Raw genomic sequence first — 19836 nt, forward strand, 5'->3', positions numbered from 1 at the left:
GGTTTTCTTGAAGTGGACTATGGGGTCAAAAGTATTCTGTTTCCAAGGTATTGATATGAAGGATCAGATTCAGTAAATTTATGTTTGAGGAAACATGTATTTACATGTAAGTTGCCTGGAAAGTCTTTTCAAGTGCCTTTGCTAGAATTTCCATTTCTGACTTATTGCATCAGGCCCAATGGGGTGGGACTCACTTCTCCAGGAGATTCTGATATGCAACCCATCTATGAATCATTAGCCAGATTTCTTCTGTACCCGTAATGCAGGTCTTCAAAAATGAAAGAAGCACTGAGAACTGCACGCTATTGATTGTCCCAGTCCTCTGACCTGTTCCAAGCAGACAGGCCCTGCTGGTTCCCTTGCTCTGAGCAACATGGTCTATGGCAAAGTGGGCTTACCATCACCTGGACCCTTCAGTGGATTTTTTTTGCCTTGTAAAATCTGCTCTTCCCCTTCTTATTCTTGAGGAGTTGACGGTTTTGAACCTGCCCTTTCTGGGGAGGAAACTGAGGTTTCTGTTAGCTTTGTGACGCGCCCTAGTTTTATTATACCTGCTCACTGGGACCAGAGCAAAACCAGGCGTCTGACTTCTCAGATAAGTTTTCTACCTCCCTCAGTGGCCTCCTTTCAACATTTTTGATCAGTCATGATTCAAGAAGCCAAATGTAGTCATACGTGCCAAATGTACTCAGACTCTGAAAGAGGGACAGGCCTCAACATGTCCGGGCAGGCCATGTCCATCACAGGAGACCCTGGTTTTATTGCCTGTGGCCAAGCCCAGTTCTATCCCTGGGAGGAGGAAGGGCAGCCTTTTAAAAGTCCTCATTTGGGACAGTGCGACTGTGATCTCTAAAGAAATATGATCATATGGTACATTTTAAACCAAACAGTTGCTAAGAGTTTTGATGTTAGATGTGTAGGGCAGGTTCCCAAATCTAGATTTAACTTGCAAAGGCACTCCTGAGGTCTTCATAGCACTTAAAGCTAATTTCAGGGAGAGTGTTGGTGAGGAAAAGGGTGTCACCAAGACAGGTACCACCTCAGTTATCATTGGTCCAGCCATAGGAAGCATCAGGACGCTGGCTGCCTCCCTGGCATCAGTCTCAGACCTCAGTTGCCTTTGTGGTTGTGCTGGTACAGTAGAGGTCAAGGGTTTTTTTTTTCTTCCTACTGTAAAGTAGAAATCAATTCAGTTGCTCAGTCGTGTCCGACTCTTTGTGACCCCCTGGACTGCAGCATGCCATGCCTCCCTGTTCATCACCAATGCCCAAAGTCTACTCAAACTCATGTCCATTGAGTCAGTGATGCCATCCAACCATCTCATCCTCTGTCATCCCCTTCTCTTCCCACCTTCAATCTTTCCCAGCATCAGGGTCTTTTGAGTCAGTTCTTTGCATCAGGTGGCCAAAGTATTGGAGTTTCAGCTTCAACAAGCAAATTCAGTTCAGTTCAGTTGCTCAGTCATGTCCGACTCTTTGCGACCCCATGAACCGCAGCACACCAGGCCTCCCTATCCATCACCAACTCCTGGAGTCCACCCAAACCCATGTCCATTGAGTCGGTGATGCCATCCAACCATCTCATCCTCTGTCGTCCCCTTCTCCTCCTGCCCTCAATCTTTCCCAGCATCAGGGTCTTCTCAAATGAGTTAGTTCTTCGCATCAGGTAGCCAAAGTATTGGAGTTTCAGCTTCAGCATCAGTCCTTCCGATGAACACCCAGGACTGATCTCCTTCAGGATGGACTGGTTGGATCTCCTTGCAGTCCAAGGGACTCTCAAGAGTCTTCTCCAACACCACAGTTCAAGAGCATCAATTCTTTGACGGTCAGCTTTTTTTACAGTTCAACTCTCATATCCATACATGGCCACTGGAAAAACCATAGCCTTGACTAGACAGACCTTTGTCAGCAAAGTAATGTCTCTGCTTTTCAATATGCTATGCAAATTAGGTTTTATTTAAACTCAATAATTCCCGCTCCTTATTAAAAGCCCTTATTTTCTGCACTATGCCTGTCAAGATTGTCTTTCAACTTGGCGTTCAAGTAAACATCCTGAGAGTAAATCTTGTTTTCCTAAAGTTTAAAAAATGTCTTGAAAGCTTATTGTGGGCTGGGAGGGGTAGTGAAAAGAAAAAGCAAAGCATAGATTTCCCTGTGATTCCAAGTTTTAAAAATTACATGCAACTTTTCAATCTCAAGGCTCTGAGATAAAAGGCACATTAATTTACTTAGCTGAATTCATTTTCAGAACTTTGTCACAGAGCCACTTATATTTAGTATCAAGGCATAATATATATCCAGCATACACACAGAACTCTCACATCTTAGTTACCAATATGATAAAATTTAAAACATGGTATTAAATGTTCTCTATATTTAGATGAACTTGGTAAGTTGCGAACATAGTTTGGCAGCATAGGGTCAAAGACTAACAGTGCAGTAGTCAGTTTATCAATAACAACATTTTAAACAGTTTTTTTTCTCAAATTCAGTTTTTTGGTTAAATTGCAGTCACTGAAACTTCATTGTTTCTTTCCTCCATGTTATACATGTTCTTTCCCAGATGGACAGAAACAGTTTAAACCACTGCTGTTATTTACAGGGCTTAGAACAAGGTGGGGGGTGTGTGTGCATGCAGGGCTGGGCAGGGGTGTGTGGGGGATAGGGAGAGCAGAGATCTGGGGAGTATTTTCCAGCTCCCTCTCTGGAAGTAGTGCATTTGATTCCATGTGAGGGTGGTGCTCAGTGGCAGCTGAACTTGGGATTCTTTATACCTTAAGCGCAGGCTGGATGGGGGTGGAGGAGTGGGCGAGGGCGTGTTTGGAAACGCCGTGACCTGGAGGAGGGCCTGCTCTGTGTCACTCTCTTGAACACATTCGTGGCTCAGGGCAGTGCTGTGCCCTGGCTCATTTGTCACAGAAATACAATTCCTTTTTCTCTGTTGATTTAAACTGTTCTTGGGTTTTGATCAAAGTCCTGCCTCCTCCACAGACACCTCCTTGACTTCTTAGCCTTTCCTGTTTCCCCCTTTTCTGAATCAGAGAAGCTTCTGAGAATATTAGGGCTAGAGGGACCTCTGAGCTATCATCATGCTGGAGGAAAGCCCGGCATTCCCTTGTGTAAAGTCTGTAGAAGGTGGCTCAGTCCTGTCTTAAAACAGTTAAATTGTTGGGTGTGGGTTTGGCTTACTTCCCCAGCTATGTTTGGTGCTTCTGAGGAAGGGACTATGTCACACACTTCTTTTGCATATTTCATAAACCTGTAGCCTGCAGTTGTGTTGTTCAGTCACTAAGTCATGTCTGACTCTTGCAACCCCATGGATTGCACCATGGCAGGCTTCCCTGTCCTGCATTATCTCTTGGGGTTTGCTCAGACTCATGTCCATTGAGTTAGTGATGCCATCCAACCATTTCATCCTCTGTCGCCCTCTTCTCCTCCTGTCCTCAATCCTTCCCAGCATCAGTGTCTTTTCCAATGAGTTGGCTCTTCATATCAGGTGGCCAAAATATTGGAACTTCAGCATCAGTCCTTCCAATGAATATTCAGAGTTGATTTCCTTTAGGATTGACTGGTTATGGAACTTTCAAGAGTCTTGTCCAACATCACAGTTCAAAAGCATCAATTCTTCGACACTCTTTATGGTTCAACTCTCACATCCATACATGACTACTGGAAAAACCATGACTTTGACTATAGGGACCTTTGTTGGCAAAGTGATATCTCTGCTTTTAAATATGCTGTCTAGGTTTGTCATGGCTTTTCTTCCATGGAGCAAGTGTCTTTTAATTCATGGCTGCAGTCAACATCTGCAGTAATTTTGGAACCCAGGAAAATAAAATCTGCCACTCTTTCCACTTTTCCCCCATCTATTTGCCATGAAATCATGGGACCAGATGCCATGATCTTAGTTTTTTTAATGTTTTTTAGCCGGCTTTTCACCCTCCTCTTTCACCCTCATCAAAATGCTCTTTAGTTACTCTTCACTTCCTGCCATTAGAGTAGTATCATCTGCATACCTGAGATTGTTGATATTTATCCCAGCAGTCTTGATTCCAGGTTGTAATTCATCCAGCCTGCATTTCTCATCATGTACTCTGCATAGAAGTTAAATGAGCAGGGTGACAATATACATTCTTGATGTACTTGCTTTACCAATTTTGAACCAGTCAGTTGTTCCATGTCCGAATCTCACTGTTGATTCTTGACCTGCATATAGGTTTCTCAGGAGACAGGTAAGGTGGTCTGGTATTCCCATCTCTTTAAGAATTTTCCACAGTTTGATGTGATCCACACAGTCAAAGGCTTTAGTGTAGTCAATGAAGCAGAAGTAGATGTTTTTCTAGAATTCCCTTGCTTTTTCTATGGTCCAACAAATGTTGGCAGTTTGATCTTTGGATCCTCTGCCTTTTCTAAATCCAGCTTGTACATCTGGAAGTTCTCGGTTCACATACCGTTGAAGCCTAGCTTGGAGGATTTTGAGCATATCCTTACTAGCGTGTGAGATGAGCACAGTTGTGCCGTAGTTTGAACATTCTTTGGCATTGCCATTCTTTGGGATTGGAATGAAAACTGACTTTTTCCAGTCCTGCGGCCACTGCTGAATTTTCCAAATTTGCTGACAAATTGAGTGCAACACTTTCACAGCATCATCTTTTAGAATTTGAAATATCTCAACTGGAATTCCATCACCTCCACTAGCTTTGTTCATAGTAATGCTTCCTAAGGCCCACTTGACTTTACACTCCAGGATGTCTCTTCTATGGTGTGAGAGCGATCCAGTTGTGGTTCATCCAGGTCCTTAAGACATTATTTGTATAGTTCTTCTGTGTATTCTTGCCACTTCTTAATCTCTTCTCCTCTGTTAGGTCCATGCTGTTTCTGTCCTTTATTGTGCCCGTCTTTGCATGAAATGTTCCGTTGATATTGCCAACTTTCTTGAAGAGATCTGTCGTCTTTCCCATTCCATTGTTTTCCTCTACTTCTTTGCATGGTTCACTTAAGGCTTTCTTACCTCTCCTTGCTATTCTCTGGAACTCTGCATTCCCTTCCTCCTTTGCCTTTCACTTCTCTTCTTTTCTCAGCTATTTGTAAGGCCTCCTCAGACAACCACTTTGCCTTCTTGCATTTCTTTTTCTTGGGGCTGGGTTTGGTCACCGCCTCCTTGACTATGTTAAGAAGCGCCATACGTGGTTCTTCAGGGACTCTAGAGGGTCCTCGGAAAATGCTTTCAGCTCTGGTAGCATTTTCTGTGAAATGCACTGGCCAGGATAGATACTAAGAGGCTGTTGGTTGTGGCACCAGCCAGTAACAACCTGAATGTCCAGCCATGAGAATAATGGAGTGTGTTGTGATCTGTCCGTATTGTGGAGTGCTATCTAGCTGTGAAAAGAAATGAGTTAATCCGATAGCTGGTGACTTGGGGGATATCCTCACTGTATTATTGTTCTTGTAAATATGCCTCCTATATCTGTATCTATATTTTGATATATCAGCAAGGACTTGGGGAAAGATGTGGAAGGACACACATTAGATTGTTACTGCTGTCTTTGCGTTGCTGCAACAAGAGAGCTGCTAAGATCAAATACCAGGAAATATAAGACAAAGAGCAAACGCACAGAGGTTTTTATGTGTTAGAAAGTCCCTTTCTTGTAATACTTCTTTCTATTTTTTACCCTTTGCATGGTTGAAAAAAAATGAATTTTATTCTTTGACTAAATTTTAGAACTAGGAAATAAAGACAGCATTATACTTGAGTCTTTTTCATTTTTGTTTTTTGAGCTTATGATATAAAGATCTTTTTTCACCAAAACCTAAATTATAAAGGTTGCACCAAAACCGAGAGCATGATGCTCTGGTTCCTGTGGTGGAGAGGGCAGAGAGGTAGCGCGTTGCTCGGACGCAGGATGCTGACAGACTTAGGGCCCTGGACACTCCCTGCCCAGAGCTGAAGGGAACAGAGTGGGCACGTGCACGTGCTTGCACAAGTGGAAAGTAAAGAAAGCGAATGCTACAGAATTTCCGCTGCTTCTCTGCAAGTGGTCAGGGCAGCTCCGCGCCAGAGCCCTGCATGTCACCTGGGAAGCTGGTGAGCTGCTCTCTGAATGGAGACTGCAAGGCTGGGGCTGGCTAGCTCCCGTTGCAGTAAAGGTGGAGAGAGTTTTCAGGGACTGATAGGAGAAAAAGCTGAGGTCCACTCAGCCCAGGACCTATTGCCCAGCCTGTTCTTGTGGTCTCCTAACTTATCTCTCTGCTCTTTTCTTCCAGTTTATCATACAAATCCTTTGCCATAGTGATTGTTTTAAAGCACAACTCTTTTTTTTTTTTTCCTTTCTTTTTTATTTTTTTTATTAGTTGGAGGCTAATTACTTCACAACATTTCAGTGGGTTTTGTCATACATTGACATCAATCAGCCATAGATTTACACGTATTCCCCATCCCGATCCCCCCTCCCACCTCCCTCTCCACCCGATTCCTCTGGGTCTTCCCAGTGCACCAGGCTGGAGCACTTGTCTCATGCATCCCACCTGGGCTGGTGATCTGTTTCACCATAGATAATATACATGCTGTTCTTTTGAAACATCCCACCCTCACCTTCTCCCACAGAGTCCAAAAGTCTGTTCTGTATTTCTGTGTCTCTTTTTCTGTTTTGCATATAGGGTTATCATTACCATCTTTCTAAATTCCATATATATGTGTTAGTATGCTGTAATGTTCTTTATCTTTCTGGCTTACTTCACTCTGTATAAGGGGCTCCAGTTTCATCCATCTCATTAGAACTGATTCAAATGAATTCTTTTTAACGGCTGAGTAATATTCCATGGTGTATATGTCCCACAGCTTCCTTATCCATTCATCTGCTGAAGGGCATCTAGGTTGCTTCCATGTCCTGGCTATTATAAACAGAAGCACAACTCTTAGATAATTCCCCTGCTCAAAAACATATATGACCCCCCAGCTGTAAAGAAGAGAGTCCAGATCCCTAGACCTGGTATTCAGAGCCTTCTTGAACAGGGCCCCAGTGTACTGCTCAGCTTACCCCGTGTCCCTCAGGCTCCAGCTGCACAAACCTTTCCCCGTGCACGTTTAGCCTTCCGCTCATGTTCTTCTGAGGCGGGAGCACTCCCTCCCCGTTTCATCCATCTCTACCTGTTTAAATCCTTTCCAACCTCTGTTTCAAAGGCCGCATCTTTCAGGAAGCCAAGTGCGACCTCTCCCCCTTCTCCATGGACTTCTCCTATGGTATCTACCTGACATTCAAGTTATATTCTTCCCCTCCCACCTTGGCAACTTCATCAAGGAAGAAACTGGCGTATCTCAGTGTCAGAATTTGTTACCCTTAGTAAATTTCTTAACGTTTAATCAATCTTTGTTGAATTGAATGTAATTGTTATCTGAAATGTACCAGATTAATTTTTGAAAAATATTTCATGCATTTCTTGTTGGTGGGGTGCTGTGCAGAGAAACAAAGGAAATATGAACAGAGTTAGTATCCCAGCAAGGAAATAAGATATGACTCTTCGTTTTTGCAAAAGTTCCCATTTTATATTATCTAATGTTTTCCGGTCTCTTGGACTCTTTTCTTCCTGCTGTCTTATCATTTCCCTTTGATATCTGTCACGGAATGCCCTTGCTATGACATTGGATGGGGAAACTGGAAAGATGCTTCCTAGTATCCTGACAGGGTCCCTATTTGATTTGCATTCGTTGTAACCTTCCTGGTCTTGGGGGTAGCAGGGGACCCTCCAGGCATCTCAGGCAGAGAGTAGTGGAGGTCCAGGTCAATGCCCTGCCCTAGGTTTGAACAGCCAAGGCCAGGAAGGTGTGTCTCCGCATCTCCATAATCTCCCATCTGGCTCCCTGTAGAGAAGTCATGAGAGTTTTACTGCTGTCTTCCTTTTTGAGGAATTCTGTGGAATTCAAAGAAAAAGAACTACAGAAAGGAAGGAGAGGTTTAAAAGGAAATTCCCGTGGACTTTGGAAAGACTTAACTGACAAAAAGTGACTTTTGAGAGAATTCAGGTTCTAACAAATTAGCAAACCCAATTTGGAATTCGCCTGAGCCATGAATAACTTTATGTGATTGAGTTAATTCATTATATCTCATAATGTGGTCATTCCACCCTCTTCCAAATGTAACAAGAAATTGCCACCTTCCTGCTGAATGCCTTTTATTTCTCCACATTGATTTTGTTTTTAAAGGATGATTGAATTGGTTTATTTAGCTTCCAATTGCCAGTAATTCTCAAAAGTTATAATTACGCTAGATCACAAGAGAATATTACTGTAATTTATGTTCTGTCATATTTTTTCTTTAGTGATACTATTTTGTCACTGTCCTTACTATGATAAGGAATGTATATATCAAATATTAGTAAAATAGTTGTGCTTGTACAGTGCATCCTAAAACTGAGAACCACTTTCTGCATCTGAACAAAGAAGTTACACTGGATACACTTATTACCCTGGAAAATCATCTTCTGGCCATATGGATGTTTTTCCTCCACAAAGATCACTAAAATGGCTTTTATTTCAGTGATTAACATTTTAAAATCACTGATTGTATTTAAAACCACCTGAATTTAATATGCTAGAAGATACAGTTATACAAAGAATGTTAACAAAACTAAGATAGGAAATAAAACCTCTATAACAATTTCTCAAAACAGGAAACTGTTGTAGAAGTATATTGTTGTTCTTTCTGTTTCACTAAAATTACATTGGTTTAAATATGCTGCATACGCTAACCTCTTGGATCTATTGTGCTCTTGCTTAAAATAGCTTTCTTTAAATGTTAACTCCTGAACACTGTTTAATTAACTTAGCCAAAGTTGAGATTTGATCTCAAGCCATTTCAAACTAGACAGAGTGAAGAAAGATGTGGGTAATTGGCAGCAGATCCCAATACAAATATGGCATTTGGCAAAGTATGTCTGTGTTGTTTTGCTTTGCTTTTCTCTTTATGGTTGTGGCCTATTTTTGAAATGCTATGATTTAAATTCAGTGCTCAAGTGACAAGTCTGACAAAACAGAACTTATTTCCATGGAGGTTCTGTTGGGGTGGAGATGGAAGTGTTCCAGGAACTAAAGGGAGTAACCTCGACTTCACCTGGAAGCAGTGGTGTGTTGGGGGCAGGAGATTTGGGCTATATATAAAGAGGAGAGGAAAATTGCCAAGATGTGGAGCCAAATTTGCATCCAGGAACAGAGCCACATCAAAGAAGTAAAAACAGAATCTGTCGTTTGCACTGTTTGCCTGTAAGCTGTAACTGGGGAGCCCAGGGTACGTGGAGATGGGAAAGTTCTCTCCTGGGATGCCTGGGTCGCCGTGATAGTGCTCTAACTGGGTTCTCTTAGCTCCTTCCTCTCCTTGAACGCCCACCCACAGTGTGGCCAGGTTAACTGCAAAGACTGTGCCGTTTTCTTGCTCAAGACCTTCAGTTCCTGTTTGCTCAGACGATGAGGCGAAAACTTCTGCTGGCCCTGTGCCCCCTCCACTCTTGTTTTTTCTAACCTCACTGTCTGCCATTCTCCACCATGAAAGATGCACTCTCCACAGTCTTCACAGGCTCATTCAAAATCTGGCTTACCCCTCCCTTCTCATTCTTCCTGAGAGTTCACTTCACAGAGAGTGCCCTCCCCAGGTTTGAGATCTTACCTGTTTGTTTTCCAGCTTTTGGCAAGATTGTTTCATTGTTAGTCATTGTGTTGGGAGTACTGTATCTAGAAATATATACACATATATAGTCATTATATGGTGTATATACACACACATATAGAGAGAATAGAAATGGTAGTATTTTCCCTTAGTGAGTTGTGAAGTTGTAAAATTTCTCCATAGAAAGTTCATTGAAATTGAGGCTGAATTACTGGTTAGGACTTAAGTATAATATATTTATTTTATATTTATTGTATTAATATGACATGTGAGAGAGAAAGTACTGAATTGAGAGAATCTGGAAAACTAAATTCTAGTCTCAACTTTGCCACCAACAGGCAAATCACTTGATCCCCCTCACAGCTCCAAACAGGGAATTAATCTCCTTTATGACCATCAGGAAAACATAAAGGAAAGTGAAGCTATGTTTGTTTATAATAACCTTAAACAGTAAAGTTTCATGTCCCATCCAGAAGATATAAATATGGGGCACAGCTGGATGTGATCTATTACAAGCGAGATGATGTATTATTCAGGTGAGTCGCAGTTATTTTGGTTTTATAGATTAGACCTCTGAGTACAGTGAGTCTGTACAGCATTTTTGAGGTTTCCCAGGATAACAAAGGCCAAACCAGACTCGGTGTGGTTCTTTCTCCCTTTCCTGTAAATAAACACTTTTTCCCCCAGTATGAAGGGTCCCTCTGCTTTACTGGTGGTGTTGACTGGGTTATAAACCTAACTTGATTTATTTGCTCTGTAATTTTGAAGGAAATCTCCCTGAATCCCATGCACTTGTCTGTGAAAGTTTTTGATCTTATTACCTCAAAAATCAACACGAATCACTATTTTTTATTGAGCATTGGCCTTGTACGGGAGATATGACATATGTTATGTCATTTCTTAAACGTATCTTATAAAATGGCTCAGTTCAGTTCAGTTGCTCAGTCATGTCTGACTCTTTGAGACCCATGGGCTGTAGCTCACCAGGCCTCCCTGTCCATCACCAACTCCCGGAGCTTGCTCAAACTCATGTCCATCCAGTCAGTGATGCCATCCAACCATCTCATCCTCTGTCGTCTTATTTTCCTCCTGCCTTCAGTCTTTCCCAACATCAGGGTCTTTTCTAGTGTTGGTTCTTCACATCATGTGGCCAAAGGATTGAAGTTTCAACTTCAGCATCAGTCCTTCCAATGCATATTCAGGACTGATTCCCTTTAGGATGGACTGGTTGGATCTCCTTGCAGTCCAAGGGACTCTCAAGAGTCTTCTCCAACACCAGAGTTCAAAAGCATCAATTTTTTGGTGCTCAGCTTTCTTTATGGTTCAACTCTTAACACCAATACATGACTACTGGAAAAACTGTAGCTAGATGGACCTTTGTCAGCAAAGTAATGTCTTTGCTTTTTAATATGTGTCTAGGTTGGTCATAGCTTTTCTTCCAAGGAGCAAGCATCTTTTAATTTCATGGCTGCAGTCACCATCTGCAGTGATTTTGGAGCCCAGGAAAATAAAGCGTCACTCTTTCCATTGTTTCCTCATGTATTTGCCATGAAGTGATGGGACCAGATGCCATGAGCTTAGTTTTTTGAATGTTGAATTTTAAGCCAGCTCTTTCACTGTCCTCCTTCATTTTCATCAAGAGCCTCTTTAGTTGTTCCTTGCTTTCTGCCATAAGGTTGGTGTCATCTGCATATCTGAAGTTATTGATACTTCTCCCAGCTATCTTGATTCCAGCTTGTGTTTCATCCAACCCAGCATTTCACATGATGTACTCTGCATGTAAGTTAAATAAGCAGGTGACAATATATAGCCTTGATGTACTCCTTTCCCTATTTGGAACCAGTCTGTTGTTCCATGTCCAGTTCTAACTGTTGCTTCTTAACCTGCATACAGATTTCTCAGGAGGCAGGTCAGGTGGTCTGCTATTCCCATCTCTTTCAGAATTTCCCACAGTTTGATGTGATCCACACAGTTGAAGGCTTTGGCGTAGTCCATGAAGCAGAAATGGATGTTTTTCTGGAACTGTCTTGCTTTTTTGATGATCCAACGGATGTTGGCAATTTGATCTCTGGTTCCTCTGCCTTTTCTAAATCCAACTTGAACATCTGGAAGTTCTCGGTTTACGTATTGCTGAAGCCTGTTGGAGCCTTGCTTGTGGTTTCTTCATCTATAAAACAGGGCCATGTAAGACCCTAAGATTTACCCCAAAGTCTCTCTGATACCATACATGAGTCTCCCTCCTGTGGCAGAAGAAAGAGAGATCTCAGGTCTATAAAAATCAACATTGCTTCCAGATTTCAAGCTTACAATTACTGTTGTTTCGTCATTTCCTTTTACCTAACCTTTTGTAAGCATCTAGGAGCAAAGTTGACATGCTTGGGTTTCTTTTTTCCTCTGGCCAGTGCTCCTCTGGTGAAGGTGCTAATGAGCACTCTTAAAGAGCAGAGAGATCTCTCTTTAAGGAGGATCTCAGGAAAGGAAGGTGAGGCAAAGGAAATGAATGTTCCAGAAACGGAATAACTGGTCCTTGAATAATTATATCATAGTCAATGCCTACGTGTCATAATCATTTTGGAAAGAGTTGGATAAATTAATTTTTCTATTTTCTGATTAACTGTAGTTCTTCTTTGACAAGTGTAAAGTTAATCTCTACAATAGAGTATTACCGATACTTTGAGTTTTATGCTTTTTTCTGTTTTTAATAAAAAATTGGAAATATTATAGACACTCTGTGGCATAGTTTGTAGGAGACATTTTCAGTCATGTAGTCTTACATTAAAAATGTTTATGAGGACTCAGTATATTTTGTATAGTTCTTAAGGGAAACAGATTCTCATTTTATGATCATTATTGTCTTTCTATGATGGAGTGAACTTCTCCCCAAGTAAGGAGTGATCTATATTCAGGAAGCACTCAGTGGCACTCTGTCAGCAAATCACACAGCAGGCAGGACCCACATGAATAGAGCTAACAAGTTCTGTCCATTAAATCTAGTGATTTGAGCAAATTTTTATTATCCTTTTATAAAAATGCAAGCACTACCTCACACAAAAACCAGTTGTTACCTAATGAAGTGTTTCAGCATGTTCATATAAGTTGATGGTTTCACATGGTCAGATTATTGCTATATCAGCTATTAGCTACTAATAACATGCTCCCAATCCTGCTTTAATGACATACTGTACTCAGAATACTTAAGTGTGGACAGATGTTTAAGAATATCATTTTTCCCTCTTGGCTATTGATTGATTCCCAAGGCTCACTCCTGATTAGAATGCAAGATGTTTTCATTTAGACTTGGAATCTTTACTTACTCAGTCTAATCAGAAAAAGACAAACAGCAGGCCAACAACTTGGAATGTAATGCTGGAGCATCTTCTTGGACTTCTACCATGAGCTGTATTTTCAGATGCTCAGTGACAGCCTCTATCACTCTGCTTATCTTCCAAAACCAACATATTAGAAAGAATACGCAGCTCTGACAAATTGAAGTGAAATGCAGTATACAGTGGTTTTAGCTAAAATCAAATCAAATTGGAAACTTCAGTAGAAGATTTTGGAGGGTGCTAACCGATGGGGATCTGTCATCGCAAGACAGGACGGAGTGGATCCTTTAAACCACCTGTGCTTTCCTCATAGCTGGACTTTATTCCTAAGCCAGTGGCATATCTGACACCACTAGTAGCACTTTTTAAAAGTGCAGTTGAGGAAATAATTGGATTTTGTACGTGAAGAAAATAATTCTTTAACACCTGGGTTTTATTTTTATTTTTCTTTTTTTCTTTTTTTGTTTTTTTTTTTGCCCTTCCTCCACAAACCCACTCGTCGATTAAATTAAAACATTCCTCCCAGCTCAGCTCCCCAATCTTCAATGCTTCTCGATAAACTGAGATCTTAGCCCTTCTAAGAAATGAATCATATTTTCTCTGTTGTATTTGATTGCTGTTGACTACTAATTCACCCTGTATTGATCTCAAGTCCATATTTCTTACCGTTTAGATGGGGAATTATCTCATGCTTTTATTTATTTTATTTTTTTCCCCTTTATTTATTTATTTATTTTTTCAGTGGGTTTTGTCATCCATTGATATGAATCAGCCATAGATTTACATGTATTCCCCATCCCAACCCCCCCTCCCACCTCCCTCTACACCCAATTCCTCTGGGTAACACCTGGGTTTTAAATAGCTTTATTCTTACTTCCTAAAAACCTGGACCCTCAGGGATTAATAGGAAAGTGTAAAAAATGTGTTTTGGGGTGTAATACAGGTTGTGTTTACTTATTACTAAGAATTCTCCCAGAAGCTTGAATCCTTTCATGTCTTGAATAAAGTGATCCTCCAGCTACCTTAATTGCACAACTTGAATGTTCACTCTTTACCGCCCAGGTAACAAATTACCTTCTTGCCCCCCCTAGTGGAATTGTTACTCTGCTTCACAGTTTGAGAACACTTGTCAGTACATTATTTGATTTAGCGTCTTGGGGAATGGGCTATTTTCCTCGTTTGTTCTCAAAGACTGAGAATAAAATAGAAAAATGCTGTAGTGGGTGGGCTGATAGGGGATGGGGGTAGTGAAAGTGAAAGTGGCTTTTTGCAGATAGATTTTCAGTTCCTAATGTCAGCAGTGGCCACATTGTTCATGATGGTTGCCAAATTCAAGGGGCTTCTGCTCTGCTCTTCTGTCTTAGAGGGGTCAGATGTCATCCGGCTGGCAGACAGTCACCTCTAGAAGGCAGCTGTTCACACTCCGGCGAGTGTGAACGGCCCTACCCGTTCACTCTTCTCCCAGTAGAGTGTTGGTGGTTGGTGGTATTGAAGACAAGGACAGGTACCGTCTGAGTATTGACCCCTACTGGTGCCATTGGTTAAGTAACCCAGGAAGTATCCTTCTGAGTCCACATGAGGGACGGTGCCAGTATTCACAGCACATGGAAATCATTTCCAGTCTACAGCTGCTAAACATGCTAAAACACTTCTGGTAACTGAAGCCGCATATCTCTTTTTAAGAATTTAAATTTCTTTAGGGATTGATAACCAGTGGTTTCATGACATCAGAATCTCTCTCTTTTCCCTTCCACTATTTGTTTTTCACAACTCTGACCCTTGTTAAAAATGTGTTTATTCAAATTTGCACACAAAGCACTTGTATTTTGTATATGCTAGCATTGAAATGGGTGAAACTTCTAAAAAAAATTCTCGTATGTGCCAAGGCTTGGGACTCTGTTCTTTGGCATGGAAGCCCCTATCAAGGTCAAGGCAAAAATACAGTGATTTCCAAATAAATAGTCAACAGAGTATAAGTACTTGGTACTTATGAACAAGAGTACTGTAATTAGAATATTCCCTCTTTCTTAAAATCATGTAGTGGAGACAGTATTTAGATGTATCTTTTCCCAAATATTTATTCTCAGGGCAAGTGTTTGCCTAGGGAAAAATAAAACAGCAGGATCCAATTAAAATCCCAACAAAAGGGAATGTCAAAGTGTTATATGATGTGTTTTATTTGGAAGTGTTAGGTAGTTAGAATCGGGAAAAGGAGTCAAAAATGGCAGTGGCTAAAAGACAAGGAAGGGAAAAGCCCGCGAAAATAGAACAGAGGAAGGTCAAAGGAAGGTCGGAGGGCCAGAGTGAGGACTTCAGGTAGAACAGCGCTCCTGCCTAAGCCCAACCCGGGGGAAGAAAAAAACATACAGAAAGAGGAGCAAAGGGCTCTCTCTCTCTCTCTCTCTCTCACCACCCCACTCCCCCCACCGCGCTGGCGCGTTCGTCCACTCCCTTCTCTTCTTCGAGGATGGATTCTCCTGCTATTATCTAAATAAAGTAGAGCTGTAACACTGATTTCTCTAAGAGCTGTAACACGGTCTGTCCAAGACCCAAGAGCTGTGACCCGCCGACGGGGCTTTAATGTCCGTCACTCCAAATCTTTGTTGTGATGAGACAAAGAACCAAGGAGCGTACACTCGCCTGACAGAAGTGTAGAGAAAAAAAGAAATGCCTGTACTGTGTTTTTGTTTTTGTTTTTGTTTTTTTTAGAGAAGTACCACTAGCTCAAGAGTTATAGAAATTTAGTTCAAGAACTTCATGCATGCAGACACACACAGCAAAGCGTGTGTCTGAAGTTCTGATTTGGAATCTCATAGTGCCTGGATTCACAGTTGTGAAAACAGTGATGTCACAGTGACCACACAGCCCAGCTGGGGCAGAAAGGTCCAGTTAGTAAGACTTTGGAGAACCGGCACTTTTCTGTTCCACAGGGAATGGGAGGGATTTGTGTGTGAATTGGCATGTAATCTCTGTGCATACAGACATGAATATAGATGCAGATGAGTACAGACATGGGCAAAATGTAGCCATGTATATGTGGGTCTATTGGTGTATACATGTGACTGAAAGAATTAAAATTGTCAGCTTCTTCCCAATGGATGCTAGGAGTTCTGAGCATTGACGATACTCCCCAAAGCAGCTTTTAGCAGAGGGAGACACTGAGGAAGTATGCATACCATTCTCTGCTGGGAATTCTCTGCATGGATGATAACCTTCGGGAGGGTCTCAGGGATGGGCCTGGAGGTGTTTGGAAAGCTCCACACTCCCTGCGGAGGGCTGTGCTGGCATCTCTGTCTGGCAGCTTTGCAGGGTGGCTCTTCTTGGGGACATTCCAGCCATAGCTTGGAACCCTTGCGTTTCTTGAGTGGTGTGAGGACTGAATATCTGCGTGCATTCTTTCACTCAAGAGTGAAGAGGAGCTTTGCTTATCTAGCTGTGTTTCCTTAAAGTGACTAACCAGTGGTGCATTAAACTGGGGTGGGTTTGTTTCTCAGAATCTTAACTTCTCAACTGTTGATTGATCACTGTTGACTCAACACTAAAATCTCATCTGTCTCTGCTTGTCATCCCTCGGTTATTGGGGTTTGGTATTTGCTTTCTCTTAAGGTTCAAAAAGGCAGAAAAATACGCACAAGCATTTGGCAACAGGCACAGCAGATAGAGAATTATGAAGTAGATATGCCAGAGTCAGATATTTTTGTTGAAATCCTGACTTTATATGACTGTCTATTTTACTTGAAATATGGTCCTTGCCATGAGGCAGGGTGTCTGGAGACGTGGCAAGTCGTCAGCAAGTGTAGGGAAGGAACTTATTATCTTGGGCAGAGTGCCAGCTCACACCAACTGGTCAAACTTGCATTCTTTTCAAGACTTCTTTCCTGCTACTTAATTGTTGGTAATTTGAGAAACTATCTTTGAATCAGACACCTTGGCAAGAAGGTAGGATTAAGAGAGTGTTTGGGACCAAAAAGAGATATACATCTGTCTACTTGCTGGAAACTTTGATGGCAGAGGGAAAACTGTGGACAAATTGCTGACAGGTGGTAATACTTATCTACAATTTAATATTTTTTTTTGGCCGCGCCCTGCATCATGAGATGTCTTAGTTCCCCGACCAGGGATCAAACCTGTGTCCCCTGTATTGGGAGCACAGAATCTTAACCACTGGGCCACCAGGGAAGTCCCTAACATTTTTTGAAATATAATGTTTCCTTAAGGAATCTTACCATGTTCTACTGACAATACTTATCTTGGTCCCCTCAAATAACAAGGAATATCATCAAAACATGTAAGAAAGGCAACAGGAAGGTAAAAAAGAGAAAAGAAAGTTTGTAGAGAAAGTCAGGACTCGGAGTTTCATATAGATTACATAGAGATTGAGGCAGATAATTCTAACCATGTCACTTTAGTGCGCACAGTTCCCGATAACTAAGTGGGTGATTATTAGAAGTCTGGGTTCTCTGACCCCACCCCAGAATCTCCAGGGAAGGGATCTGGGAATATTGTTTTAGTAAGCATCTTAGGTGATACTTATGATCAGACAAGTTTGGGAAACTGCCACCATCCAATTGCCTGCAAGGACTAAAGTATTTCCAAAACTTATAAGTAAATATATATGTGTTGCGTGTGCATGTGTGTTCTTACCAAGGTTTTAAACTTTGAAAAAAAAATTGTCAAATACTCTATATTGACATTATAAACATTTCTTAGTGAAAACATCTGTTATTTGGATAGGGTTGTATGGCTTCCCATGTGGCGCTAGTGGTAAAGAGACCACCTGCCAACGCAGGAGACGTAAGAGACCTGGATTCTATCCCTGAATCAGGCAGATCCCCTGGAGGAGGGCGTGGCAGCCCACTCCAGTATTCTTCCCTGGAGAATTCCATGGACAGAGGAGCCTGGTGGGCTATAGTCCATGGAGTCTCAAAGAGTCAGAGACGACTGAAGCGAATTAGCATGCAGCATGTAGGCTTATAGAAGGTTTTCCCATTTATTATCTCAGTTGTTCCTAAAACCAACCCTTTGATGGGTTGGACAGCAAAGATCGTGTTTGGCCCCAGATTACACACGGGAAATGGGCTCAACATGTAACTGGCAAGCAGCAGAACTGGCTCTGAACCGGATCCTTCACCATGTGGGGGAGCCCAGCACCAACCCCAGAGCCTACCCCTTTTGCTCTTTTCTCCCACACCCTGGTCACCAGGCTGATGGCGGCATTTCTAACACACCAGGCTCTTTGCATATCCACACCTTTCCACACTCCAATTCCCTGGCCACTGTATCCTTCTTTCTCTTTGCAAACTCACAGGCATACATGAAGGTGCCTTCCGTGAAGCTTTTCTGGACACTCTTCTCACCCTACCACCCACGCGGAGCCAGTTTTTCTTTCAGCTGGCTTTCCATCAAGTTTATAAATCCTTCTCCCATGTGTTGGGCTTGCTTAATCTAGGGAAGTTCAATGATACATGTTTAGTAATGCCTCCCTTCTTCCTCCCCACCCCACCGTTATACCACTTATTTTGAATAGATGGGAAAGTAATCACCTCTAAAGCACTCAGTGCTCGTTGGCTAAGCTATGGGAAGTGTTGGGGGAATGATATAAAGGCTTTTCCAAACTTTGACAAAAAAGCAAGCGTGCAGGAGGCCAGAAACATGACCACTAACATCGTCTAGGAACAGAATCGTTGTAAAGGTCCAGGGAGCATTGTCTAATGAGAAACTGGGGAATGGCAGGGGGCCCTATGCATAAAAACACAGATTTGGTAGTTTTCTTGATAGATAATTTAAGGACCATCCAAGGACATTTTCAACTAGTGGTGATTTTCATGTTATACTCATAGCCCCAGATTAGATGTGACTGTCTGTCATGGCTTTCAAATCATATTATAGTTATTTCTTGATGCAAATAACTCCCCTACTGGACTTCGAGCAAGGGTGGACCCGAGCCATATTCATCTATATCTGCCAATTGATAATTGTTGAATAAACTTTTGGAGAATAGATCTTCTAACCATCTGCATCTGAGTACAATCCAATTATTTAATTATAGTTCTAATTCCAGTTCTCCTGTGTTTACAGCCACCACTGGTCCAAGCAATCTTCAGCGGTGATCCAGAGGAGATACGGATGCTCATCCACAAAACAGAAGATGTGAATGCTCTGGTAGGAGATGCTCTGGCTTTGCCTGCCTAGACCCTCTTCACCTTTTCTGTGCCGTGGACCTTTTTGGTGTCTGGTGAAAGCCCTGGCATACTTCTCAGAATTCTGTTTTGAGATGCTCTAAACCAAATATATAGGATTCAAATGGAAATCAATTATTTTGAAATATAGTTATTCAATCAAAATTTTCATATAATGATATATGTGTTTATCAGCACATTTAAATGGCAAGATACAGTAGGAGATCTAATAATGGCCATAATTTAAAAATAATGATGAGCCTGATCAATATTTTGTGTTACCTGCCACCATTCTAACGTGGCAGGAATGTGCCTGTGGTTTCTGCCGACACTAAGGTTTGCTGCCTGCATTCGTAATGTGAAGCTTCAGTTAGAAGTTAGTGAAAATAGAGACAGAAACTTTGTTCTAGAGAAGCCATGCCTCACCTGCAGGAGTTGACAAACTATGGTTTGTCACCTGTTTTTGTATAAGCTACTGGCTAAGAATGGTTTTTATTTTTTAAATGGCTGAAAAAGAATGAAAAAAAAAAAGAATATTTTGTGACTTAGGAAAATTGTGTGAAATTCAGATTTTGATATCTAGGAATTAAGTTTGTCTGGAACACGGGAAGGACAGCTTTCCTCCTGTAGCAGCAGAGTTGAGTATCTCTGACAGAGACAGTATGTGGTCTGCCCA

General features: G+C 41.7%; 1 protein-coding gene across 3 annotated transcripts in view; it reads left to right on the top strand.

Moving 5' to 3' along the window:
- ANKRD44 (ankyrin repeat domain 44) overlaps positions 1-19836 on the top strand; it is a 314903-nt gene that overhangs the window by 108439 nt on the left and 186628 nt on the right. For all 3 annotated transcript variants that reach the window (XM_061149089.1, XM_061149091.1, XM_061149092.1), the window contains exon 3: positions 19060-19143. In XM_061149089.1, coding sequence (XP_061005072.1) covers positions 19060-19143 — 84 coding nt within the window. The remainder of the gene's footprint in view (positions 1-19059; positions 19144-19836) is intronic.

This window comes from Dama dama, chromosome 8, assembly GCF_033118175.1.
Source record: "Dama dama isolate Ldn47 chromosome 8, ASM3311817v1, whole genome shotgun sequence".
Lineage (NCBI taxonomy): Eukaryota > Metazoa > Chordata > Mammalia > Artiodactyla > Cervidae > Dama > Dama dama.